Raw genomic sequence first — 13,098 nt, forward strand, 5'->3', positions numbered from 1 at the left:
ATTATTATGCAAATTTCTATGAGCCTTTTCTCTCTTTTTTTGGACTTGATTTGGACAGCCAAAGAAAGAAGTTGCTATCCCATAAATATTATTTTTTTGCTTTAATTTTGCAATGCAGCATGAGTTATTTGTGAGAGGTGTCATTTTTTTAAATGGTGTAAATATTAGCCCAAAACTTTCAACTGTCTTTCTCCCATTCTTTTCCTCTTCCTTTTTTCTACAATTTTTTGCTCCTACGTCAGTAACCAAGAAAATGATGTTGGGATGAAAAGCGTTTTATTTGCATGGATGAAGCAGACTTCCCCCCGTTACTTTGTCCTTTATTTTGTCTGTCAGCCTTTCTCTTTCTCTCTTTCTCATCCTTCATTTTGTCAGTCTCTATTGCTATGTCTACAGTATTTTCCTATTCTTAACTGTCATTGCGCCTCCTCACACACACACACACACACACACTTCTGCGGTCATGTGAAACATCAATGTCCCTAAAGATGAATAACAAAGCATACTGCAGCATATAGAGTATTAGAGCCCCAGGGGCAAATATATAGATGCAAAGAGCTTCATCTCTCTCCCTTCTCTTTTGCACTCTTTACCTCCCTCCCTGTTCTGTGTGTATTCATCCCTACCTCTCTCCTTCATTGTATGTCTCTGTGATATAAAAGTTCCAGGTAGTTTCTAGAAATCTCTTCCTTTTGATCTCTTATCTCGCCTTTGTGCCTTTATGCGTCAGCCTTCTCCATACATCTGCTCACATGCTCACACAGTCAAGCGTGTTTTCCACCATTGTATCTCCAGGGACCTGTGGCCGTGCTGTCCATTACTGCTGTGGCCAGTTGGCCAGTTAACACACCTTGTTGGAATCACACCCATGGGACAGCAGCTGCTCTAATGCCCTCTGTGTGTGTGTGTGTGTGTGTGTGTGAGATGCTTGCATGCATTTTAACAGGGCGCAGTTGACACACATGCAGTTATTACACAAATCGCCCAGCAGAGCATCTCTATCTGTCTCTCTCCATCTCCCTCACCTCTTGTCTCGCTCTCTCTCATACACACAGGAGACACAAAAATCCACAGGGACCAATAACCTCAAGAGACAGGCACACAGAAAAAAACAAAACAGGAATGAAGACCCACAGAGAAAAGCCCTGACAGAGTGAATTTACAGGGTTATACTTCTCTTTTCCGCTAACTCCTCCTTACCTCCAGTAAAAGCCTGGTTAGAACTGTAAAATACTGAGCCGTTGCAGGTGTAACTAATTAGGTAAATACTAGAATGGACAGAACCCAATTAATTTCACTGGAGAAAGGATGCTGAATTATTTACAGCTGAATTTCTTCAACCCGTTTCTGGCCATCAGTTTAAAAACGACATACAGTGGTTTAGGATGGTAACAGCCTAGGCTTAAAGGCATAATTTCTACCAAATTATTTCTTTCATAAAACACCAAGTGTATAATTCATCAATTTAAAGTGAAAATGTTATGGTCCTGAGGGCTTTTATCAGCAATGGGCCAAATTTAATTGTGCATGTTGAAACAGCCCAATTTCTGTATGAATTCTGGAGGTTTTGTACTTTTTTAATGATGTGTTAGAAGCAAAGTTGAATAAAGGCAGTCCTTCACCTGTAACAGCCTCCCATTGTACACCTGCCAGATTCATTGTACTCACAGTCTACTCATGATACACATAAAGAATTATTCCTTTTATATATGTGATGATCTGATAATGTGTTTCATGTGGTTTCTTGCCATCATTGTACAGGTGGGTGTACAGGACAGCAGACAAAAAGTCAAAGTCGTTCAGACCCACAGACTCTTGAGATGAATAGATTTCTACCAACCAATTTTGTTTCCTTTTTTCATCCCAGGGCTGTGTGAAGCTGTGTTTTATTATGTTGCATTAATTGCTTCATTAAAAGCAATTAACGTGTGAAAAATGGGTCACATTTGTTCCAGTGTAACAAACACAGGTTATATGAGGTGAAGCCTTTCTGTCAGGTAAATATGCAAATAAGGAAACAGCCTGGATGAAGTTATATTCGTATTTTTAATTTACATGTCTATATTCTCCAGGGGAAAAGCTGATAAAGTGTTTAATATTAGTCAAGTCCCATGTCAACTGGACCATGACTCACTGGCAACAGAGGTGTTCATTTCACTCTGACTGAAATAAAGCTGAAATAGAAACTAGACCACCTACATATCTCTCTCTCTCGCTCTCTCTCTTTCCCTCCTCCTCTCTCTCTCTGTGTTACAGAAAAGATCAAATAAAAGTCAAAAAACATAACTATGGCTTAAAGCCTGATTAAATTCACTTTTTCTTAAGTCATGATTATTGTTGAATAAATGTGTGAACACTAAAGTTAAATCAAATAGAAAATCCTGGGCTAACAAAAGAAATGGCGTGTGAAAGAGAGAAGACAGAAAAGATAGAAGGGTGGACAGAAGACCACAAAAATGACTGTTACCACATTTTAATTAGAATTGAAAGAATAATTCACTGTGGACATTTCACATCATTTAATGGTTTAAATAAGATTTAAAATATCCTCCAGCTGCAGGACGTTAACAGGCAGACAGAGCTCGTGATCAAATGATGTGTTGCTGTCATATCACAGTAACGTGCTGAACTTATCACAGCCAAAAACAAGTTTAGAAGTAATAATGACACCAAACGACATAAATAAAATATAACTAGACCGGAAAATGCCTACTGATATCATGGTTGGGAAAAAGGCATGAGTGTGAAAGTGAAAGCAGAAAAGATAAGTGAATAATTTTCACTGCAGGGAGAGATTCTAATAGACATTATCATAAAATTATAAGAGACACAACTGGACTGGTGAGTCTTTGATTCCTTTAAGAGGGTATAATTTTGTTTTCCATTTCCTCTTTTCCTGTGTGCGCACAAAGATGCACATGCTCGTAAAAGAAAACATCTGTGTCATTCAATGTAATCGCTCATTTAGTTGTTTAAATGTGGGTAATCTTTTTTCTTATTCATTTTGCAGATTTTTTTACGCATGTATTTACCAAAAAAAACAAAAACAAACAAAAAAACAGATTGTCAGTCCCATTTTAAAATAACCTGCCTGCTTTCTTGTAGCTACTAAGATGTTGTAAATAAGAAAAAAATGTGACACTGAAGTCTGTTATGTGACATGTATCAGGAGACTTATATTTCTCCCTGTTGTTGCCAGATAATTAACAGTAAGTAAAGTGTAACGTAATGCACATTGATATGAAACAGCTCAACTTCACACAATAAAATCACAAACAAAAACTTTGACAAAACCGATTAAGGTGTCTTTAAGGAATAAAGCTGTGATGGATTATAGAGAAAAACCAGAGCAGCAAATTGGTGATGTTTTTATTTAGAAAAAAAGAGAAACAAAGTAACCGTTGCTAACTGTCAGAGGAATTGGGCTACAGGACCGCTTTAATTTGTTTTTCGTTTGCAGTAAAAACAGTATTATTGTCAGATGAAACAAGAAATTGATTTCCACTGTCAGGGAGAAATATCTTTATTGAGGAAAAGAGAAAATTAGACGAAAATAAGTTGGAGAAAGAGAAGGTGAGAGGGAGAGAAAGCCTGAATATAGTAAATGGAAAAAAATGAGTCAAAGAAAAATGTGTGCCTTTCAGGTACTGTGGAAATGTGTGTGTGTGTGTGTGTGTGTGCGTTTTTGTGTTTTGTCAGCAATGACAGAGTGACCCAATGCTGACCGCTAGCTACAATTCAAATTAGAACATCTCAGCATAATAGTACAGTTTACCACATATAGATACACACTAAATACACCCAAGGCTATGCACACACACAACAAACACACACAAACATATAAAGAGAGGATTGCTTACCATTGCCTGCTCTCAGCACCCATTTTGCTTTGCTGCGCTCGGACACACGTTCAGCAGATTGCTGAGTTCATGGATTTGATATTCCCACCTATCCTTGACCACAGAAGATCCTAAAGTGTATTTTTGCTGGAGTGTGTGTGTGTGTGTGTGTGTGTGTGTGCGTGTGCGTGTGTGCTGACTCTGTGCTCTCTGAATCACATTTACAGGTCGACTTTTCAAGAATGCAAAAGAATTCATAGGCTTTTTTTCTTTTTCTTTTTTAGCTTATCCCAAGGGTAAGTTAAATATTGAGCACTCTGCCTCTTTTTTCAGCAATACCACTGCAAGCTAGTGGGGCATCAGTGATTTTCATTGTCACATCTTTTCTAGTTAGGTGACTCTGTGTATATCTGTGTGTTTCCCCTTCATTGACTCAGGAGCACCGCTACACGGTGTCGAGGAAAACTCAGGCATGGAGAGTTTGACAGTTTTAACTGCAGGAAACTCAAACTCTAAAAGGAATACACAGAACTTTACTTTGGTGATAAGTTACAACTATGTTGATGCAAGTGACCTCTACAGCTGTGACTGCTGCTGAAAGCAGCTGTACTCTATATTTTTATAACAACAATGGATTTGATGACTGTGAGTAGTGTGAAAGTGGTCACTCACTGTGAAGAACTCGCAGACAATTACCACCTTACTCTGCAGTTCTTCTTAATTCTACAAAGCTTTACAGCGTTTTGGTTTTGAGGCCAGCAACATTTTGGTTCACTGTCATGGCTCTTATTGTGTTATTTCAGGCTGCAATAGGCAGCTGCTTCCAGAGAAAAGCTTTAAAACCCTCAGTACACTATCTACTCAGCACCAAATGACAAACAGCTAGCTGGTAAATGTACTGGAGCATTTAACGGCCAGATTTCCCTCAGGAGTTGGTGGAAACCAAAAGCAGAGCTAAAAGAGAGTGAATATTGAATTACATTCCTCAGCTGGACAGAGACATGACTCCAAATAAATGAGAATGAGGCTTCATATCTGCTTGTTTGTAAATAGGAAACTTAATTCATTCTGATTGCAGGTTTAAAGACATCTTCAGTGGTGACCTCATGCTGTGGTAGTTAAAACTTTTTATGGGACCTTTAAAAGTGACATGCTCACTGTATTGATCAGTAAAAACAGAGGCACAGGCACTACAAGAAATAGTAGATAAAGAATCCTTCATATCTAAACTGACAGGGCTGTGATAAAGCTTCTTGGTTGCAGGGCACATATAAAATAAATAACATAATAAAAGGCACTAGAGATTTTCCAAGATAAACATTAAAGGATTAAAACCAATGTGAGACCTTAAAAAGAAGTTGTAATTCTCAGTATGTCAAGTCATTTGGCAGTGTCTAGTATCAGTGTTTCCATCTCTCCAGAACTTCTAGATTGACAAGAGCTATTATTGATTGTGAACTTTGTCACAATACACCAGAGGTCTGGAGGGTTGTACCTGTGCTGTGTTGTATCTCATCCAAAATAGTCATACTAAGGACTGGGTGCTCAGTCTTAGTCATCTTTGGTTCTACTACACGTTTATGGCTTGGAGCTGTTAAAGTCCCTTTTCACTGCTGGTCACTGAGCAGCACAGACAAATAAGCACCACATGTCACACTCACCTTCATTTCTTAGATATGGCAGTGACAGTGATGTCATTTTACACATTTGACCCTAAAGTGGCCAAGACTCTTGTATTTCTTGACTGTGGCAACATACTTGGTAATGAGCTGTCATTGGGGCAGTGTTCTGCGCTGCATTTGCCATCACTTCATAAAACTGCCCCCGGTGCTTTGGCATCACCGGACTGACAGCAGTTCCCAAACCCCCAAACAAACAAGCATGGGCTGCTCCACTGAGACTGTTGAAGCAAATACAAATAATGGAATGACAGAATTTCAGCCGGTGCCTGTGAGCAGCCATGTCTGCAGAGACAGTAATATCTGCACTGAAAAATATCAATCATGATTTGTAAAATGTGTTGAAATATGTATTATGTATAGCTTCACAGTTACCATAGAGCGAAGAAAAAGCAGTAGTAAGGCCAAGGATGTACTCCCAATTTATTGTTTTCTTAAATATGTTGAGTATTTGGTTTCAGTGCTTTGTTGTGATTTGAATCCCTTGATTCATCTGCTTTCATTCTATTCAGAAAATAAAGCTGTTGAGTTGTAGGTTGAGGGATGATTGATTACCCAGGCAGAGTGGTGGCTTCCCTAAGAAAGTCAATCTGTTTGTTTTTCAAAGGGAGAATGATGAAAAATGAAGATAATGTTTTATGATACACGCACACACAGACACACGCAAATGCAAGAAGGCATGCAATCACGTGTAACTCTCTCCTGTGAACCTCCCTGTCTCTCACTTTGTCCTTATTTTGGTCTATTTCTATCTTTGATCGTGTTTCTCTTTCTTACTTACACACACACCCACGCACACACACACACACACAATCCATCCTACCTATCTCTGCTATCTTCAGACAGCAACCCCTATTCCTTGCTGACAGTGTTTGGGATTTACTCTGGACATAGCCTTGATTCTCCCTGTGTGTGTGTGTGTGTGTGTGTGTGTGTGCATGCTTGGGTTTAAGTAAGAATGGGTATGATACATGTCTCCTCTCCATTCCTGTGGTTGTCGTGGCAACCCGTGACTGGGCATGTCCTGCCCTCGCCATCCGTTTTGCTCATCACCTTCACTATAGATTAAAGTTACTGTTTTGTCTCATTTTAATGTGCATCTAATTTACATCTGACAAGTTTATTAATCTTGCATTTGACAAATAAGCTCTTTGATCAACTTATTGAAGTGTAACGAGAGGCGTGGTAGAACTTACAAGACTGTTTGTTCAGTGTTTATTAGTTTGCAAGCTTGCACTTTAATGATTTTCACTCTGTTTACTGGCCAGCACACGCAAACTTTGCATAGTGTAATTTCAGCCCAAAAAAGTAAACACATGGAGTTGAAATTGTGGGCAATGGTCTAGACCTGCTCTATATGAAAAGTACCTTGAGATGACTTTTGTTGTGATATGGTGCTATATAAATAAAATTGAACTGAATTGAAATTAAAACTAATCATCATTGTGTTTTTGTTCGTTAGAATGAGCAGTTTATATCTACATAAGGAGGGTACTCTTCTATGGAGTCTGCCATGTTTCTACATTAGCCCTGAATGGACAAACAGGGGCTCTATACAGGGGCCCTTTGCATTTTTACGTCGACGCCACAGCCTGTCACAGTTTTACAGATTAATAACTAAATACAAATATCTAAATATACAGTGTTTCCCATATGGTGACTGTTTGATGATTAATAATAAAGTTGAGGGGACAGGTAATTAGCGTTCTCACCACTAGATGCCGCTAAATCCTACACACTGCTCCTTTAACTGGTTAACAGCCTTAACGGTTTTTCTTAGCACATGTGATTGCAATAAAAAAAACAAAAAAAACAAATTGAAACAAGTTGAGTCAAAGTCGTGGTGGGTGCAAAAAGTTCAAGATGGTGAATAACTGTTAAGAGTAATTTCTTTCACAGGAGAACATAAAGTCTTTTTCAAAACTGTTTTCAGCATAGTTAACTGCGTAGATGGACTTTCATATTATTTTACAGAGACCTGCTTTTATCCCCACTGAGCACCAGCTAAATGGCCTAAACGCTTGAATCTAACTGCAGTCCCATTTACTTAAACTGTTTGACAGTGGGCTGACAGAGAGCGCGAGAAATGGCGATAGAGAGAAAGACAGACAGAGAGAGGTTGCGGTATTTGTTCTTTGTGTGATAAATATAGGAGGTGAGTGGGTGGAATAAAAACAACCTAACACTCTAGCAGGATAAGAGAGGAAACACAGAGAGATAGATATAATGACACCAGGACAGAGACAATATGACATAGCGATAATAACAGTGAGAAAGCGAGGAAGAGACGTAATGACACTTAGGGAGAGATGCGATGATACTAATACAGAGATAATTGTGGTGAAACAGGGATGGAGGTAGAGAGTGGGAGGGATGAAAGGATGAGAGAGCGGGACAGAGGTAAAGAGAGGAAAGGGAAGAGGAGGGGTGATGGCAGAGCTGGGGAAAAAACAGATAGAGGAAGGAATTAAGCTGCAGGGAGGGAAAGATCCATGGAGGGAGGTACTGGGATGGTGATAATGCTGGCGTAATAAAGAGAGCAAGGATGGACATAAGGTTGGAGAGCGAAAGAGATAGAGGGAGAAGATGGAGAGAGATGGAGGGTTGCAGAGAGACAAACATAATGTGGGAGAGACACAATGACTCTGACACAGAGATAATGAAAAAGAGGGGGTGGCGGGGTACTTGAGAAGAGGTGGGGAAGAGGCAAAGAGGTAGAAAAAATAAGGGTACCAGAAAAACAGACTCCAACAGATTCCTCTCCTCTCCTCTCCTCTCCTCTCCTTTTTCATAGCTGGTATTGAATCACTACAGTCAATAGTTCTACACAGCGTAACTTAGAAAGATGCATTTGATTTGTGGCGCAGCACGCCGTGGAAAGAGAAGGCCAGCATTTGATTTATGAGCCAGGGACCTTGTGGTCAGGTTGGACTAGAGCACTCTACCTCTCTGCTGCTTCTCAGCACCTAAAATTTAACAATCTGTCTGACTGTTACGTAGATCTGTACACTGACCCGATCCATTACACAACAAAGCAGATGTTGTTTGGGTTGTTGGGCAAAAAATTTTAATTTATTTTTCTGTGTTGGAGATATCTAATGTCTCTTTATTGCCTGAGTGGAAGAGGTTAAGAATTGAGTGGCTTCTGTTTGATTGCAAACATGTGGCATGCTGCTTGTGGGAATTCCTCTTAGATATGGAAAAATCCTCAAGCAGTCATTTGTATTTGGATCTCACAACCGTATATGCATGCAGACTTGCATGTGCAACCTTTAAAGTGAACATAAAAAAACAGGGGAAAAGCCTCAAAGCCTGTGGGATATAAATCAAACAAAACATACCTGAAGACTTTAGCCCTGTTTTTTAATGAAGACTGACACAGTGTGTGTTTGTTAACATTAGTGTACACATGTGCATATGACAGCATGTTTTTCAGCATGTGTCTGCAGCTCCTATTTAACATTCTACTAATAGACACAGAATCATTTATGTGACATACACATTCACATCCTGTATCCCCCCCCCCCCCCCCTTTTTTTCCCTCTTTTTTTACACACAGCTAGATGTTGATGGGTCAGTCATCACCTTCCACCTTATCAAATGAGGAAATTTAAACCAAAAATAATAAACGCTAATAAAATTAGATGTATTTGTTAAATCTTCAAGGCATGAGATGTCAGAAGAAGGGAATAATGGGTGAGGAGGAAGGATACGAGAGGAAAACATGGAGTATAAATGAATAATTACTCCTGCTGTGTTTTTGTCAGTATCTACATTATTTCTAATCTGTTACCCTGACAACGAGACAGACCGGCAGACCAAAATTACACAGATTAAATGTGTCTGCCTAACCTTTTCCCATCAAATTAGTTGGCAGGCTCTGATAATTAAAACAATAGACGGTACATGTTTCGTGTCACACAGATGAAAACAGTACCAAGTGTGTGAAGGCACAGTATTTGTTTTGATGGAGGTCACTATTCATCAGCTGACAGGTGGCCTCCATCAACAGGTGTTGGATGTTTCCTTTCCTTCCTTTCTGCTAAACAGTTTCCATATACATTTCTATTATCCGAACCACAAGTTATTGGCAAGTGGTGTGTCCCTAGTGATGGCAGTGCCAGCTGGTCAGCTGTCGTGTCCACCACCACTTTGGTCTGAACTAAACTGTCCTAACATCTATTGACTGGATTGCCGTGAATAAAACCTGTAAAAATGATGGTCCCATTGGCCTCGGCTGTCAGACATTAGCATGCTAACACGCTAACTACGATGGTGTACATGATCAGTGTTATACTCGCTAAACATATTAGCACAGTCATTTTGAGTATGCTGATGGTAGGCATTTAGTTCAAAGCACAGCTGTGCCAAAATACATTCTCACAGAGCCTCTAGCATGGCTATAGACTGTGTCTCCTCTGTCATTTCTTACCATGAGTAAGAAATGGTTGTGTTTTGTTGTCTTGCTCACATAGACAGCTGTTGGAAGGCCTGACCTTATGGTTTTCAGTTACTGGACAGTCTCTCCAGCGGAAAAGTGCACTGACCTAACAACATCTAACCATGAAAAGCTGGGACACACACACACACGCTCAGCACTATATCAACAAAGAGGCTACGCAAAGTACTTTTTACTGAAATGCCCCAAGTATGGTGCTGCAATGTAGTATCCAGTATGATGCAAATGTCCGCTGAATTCTACTTATCCCATCTGCTCAAAAGTGGGCAGAGGGGGATCTGGCGGCAGAAGAGACCACAGACACAAAGACGGCTGAGGGGGAGAGGTGAATTGGGTTGGAAAGACAGTGGAGAACAATCTGAAATTAATCTGGACACTCCAGATGGTTTGAAGTTTGTATGTGTGTGTGTACGAGAAAGAGAGCTCACTTACGTGTGTGTCTCTGTTGGTGCCAGCTTGTCCATTTGCGCCTGTGTATAGGTATTTACGTATGTTTGTGTATTTTGAATTACTGCACATAGTTTGTTAGCAGTTGGTTGACTGGATTGTGGCCTACTAGGTAGTTGTCTTTAGAGTGTACAACACATTTCTGTATCTGTGTGAAAGAGGGTGTGTGTTTTTGGTGATATAAGGTTAATAAATCAATAGCCATCGCTATCTTAGAAACAATTACTGCTGGCTTTCATGCTGGCCACACACATACACACACACTCTACGTGTGCTGTATATTCTAGTAGCTTTAGAGAGTAAACTGTATAAAGTGTTTCTCGAGGAGAGAGTAGCAGAAGATGAAAGATGGAGGAAAGAAGAGAGGAGTGAAGGTAGAGTTTGTAAATGAGGGGAGAGGAGGGGAGGAAGTACTAAGAAACTCAAGGAACACTGTGCCGTAGTGAAGGATCCTTAAACCCTGATTGTCTTTTATTTTTCCTCTTGGTGTTTCACTTTTTTATGTCATTCTCTACCGTTACTTCTTTGATGCACCTGAAACTTAAAGTTGCATGCATTTTTTTTTTTTTTACATAAAATCCTTTTATCTTTTTTTTCTCATTTTTTAAAATCAAATAAAATTTTCAGTGATTACATTTTTGTTAGATAAAGCGACTGTAGTGAGCTTTAGTTAAACCTTTATAAAATTTGATCAGCTGTGTTTTGCTTTCTAGTGTTGGCCGTCCTCATTCACCATATTTAATAGGTTTTGGTCCACTTTTGTTCAGTTCTGGCTGATTCTGGTTTGTTTTTGTCCACTTCAGTTCAGTGTATAGCTTTCACCAGATTTCTTACACATTAACTTATCTTTTGGTACCTTTAAGAGCTGCTTTATTATTAAATTATTGCAGTTTTTCTCTGACTGTACTTCCTATTTAAAAGCTATTCATAAATTCTTCAAAACTTAGCCAGCTCTATAGCGTCTGTTCTAATGTGTGTTCTAATGTGTCTATGCAAATATGGCTCCTATGAAATATGGTTGTACGCTTATATGGAAGTATTCAGCAGTGACTGGCACACAGTGGGAATGTCGAGTGCTGAAAGTACTGCTCAAATAGCAGAGATAAAAGTAAAAGTGTTGAAAGAGGGTATAAGCACTTATCCTTTGCACAGGATCATGTCCCACTTCATACTAGTTTTCAGCAGAGACATTCATATTATATGACCAAGAGGTTTCTCTGTTCGACATGATGTGCAGAAATGTTAAGAATGCACTCTCTGACAGATAAGTTTGAGAAAAATGTGATTTCCTAACGTGTTTTGCCAAAGTAATAGCTGCAGAACTGGCTCAGTAGCAGGTTAGTGTTTATGGTTGTGTCCATATGCGTGCATTTGTGCGTGTACTAATGCATGTGATTAATGTTAAAGTTTGTCTATTAAATGTGATGGAAGGGCAGTGAAAGGGTTGTATGAGGTCCTATGTCTGCATGTGTTTAATGTCATGGGATTTTCATGAGTGAGCAGTGCGATCACATGGTACATGCTGTTAAAACAACACCATACAATATTGTGTGCATGCTTAAGTGCGTATCAGCGTATGTGCCATGGGAGGTTATTTCTGGTCTGAGATCAGTATACCGCATCACTAACATTGTCAGGATTAAAGGGTTGGAGCCATGAAATCTAAATGTATACAGTATGTACTCATACTCAGGCACTTTGCATGAAAGCTTCACATGACACATGCTATAGTGTCAAGGGAGGCTGTGAGGCATGTGTTGCATTATGTTAGAGGTCCTGCAAGCACAGGGGGCTTGCTGCTCTAGTAACGCTTGGCTTGGCACATAGCAGATATTTAAGCTCTGTTCAGTGGTTTATTTCCATTACATTATGTCTAAAGGTTTTTGAGGACATAATTTAAAAAATGTATGATTATATTTCATTACAGTGGAATGAATTTACATTCACTCTTTATTTTCTTGTCCTGAACTCTGTGCAGAATTTGACAGACGTTGACGACAAGGCCACAGGCAAAAAAAATACAAATTCTGTATCTTTAAAATCTGTGGTATGCAAGCCATTCATGAGCGTTCATCTAAATTATATTATATAACTTAATGCAGATTGCAGATTTGATCTGCAATATTCTAATATGATTTTGTCTCATCTCTCTCTTCCAGCTGAATCTTGCGGTGGTGTAGTCCAAGGCCTGAATGGCACCATAGAGTCACCTGGTTTTCCCCACGGCTATCCCAACTACGCCAACTGTACATGGCTGATAATAACAGGGGAGAGGAACCGAATCCAGCTAACCTTCGTCACGCTGGCGCTGGAGGAAGACTTTGATATTGTATCAGTTTACGATGGACAACCATCGCCTGGCAACTTAAAAATGAGGTTAGAAATGATTCTTCTCTCCTGCTCTTCTGTTGCTCTGATCTCTTTCTTCCCTCTTTCTTGAGCCTCTCCGACTCTGACACTTGAAGTATAACCTACCCTCTTCTCCAGCTCCACTCATCCACTTCCTCTGAAGAAAAAGCTGACATTTGGACAACAGCACATTTCTTTTGACATCTGGGCTTTCAATACTTATTTCATTTAGATAGGAAATGACACAGTGACTATAAAGTCAAAGAAGAGTGTCAGCTTTAATTTGAGTGGATTTTCTGTCAGATCAGATGAATAGTTTAAATAA

The 13,098-nt window shown here is 39.5% G+C and overlaps 1 protein-coding gene across 1 annotated transcript in view; it reads left to right on the forward strand.

Moving 5' to 3' along the window:
• The window catches only part of LOC108877732 (CUB and sushi domain-containing protein 1), a 364,150-nt gene that overhangs the window by 71,987 nt on the left and 279,065 nt on the right, over positions 1 to 13,098 (forward strand). The window contains exon 2 of the mRNA XM_051077721.1: positions 12,584 to 12,800. Coding sequence (XP_050933678.1) covers positions 12,584 to 12,800 — 217 coding nt within the window. The remainder of the gene's footprint in view (positions 1 to 12,583; positions 12,801 to 13,098) is intronic.

This window comes from Lates calcarifer, linkage group LG2 (genome assembly GCF_001640805.2).
Source record: "Lates calcarifer isolate ASB-BC8 linkage group LG2, TLL_Latcal_v3, whole genome shotgun sequence".
Lineage (NCBI taxonomy): Eukaryota > Metazoa > Chordata > Actinopteri > Centropomidae > Lates > Lates calcarifer.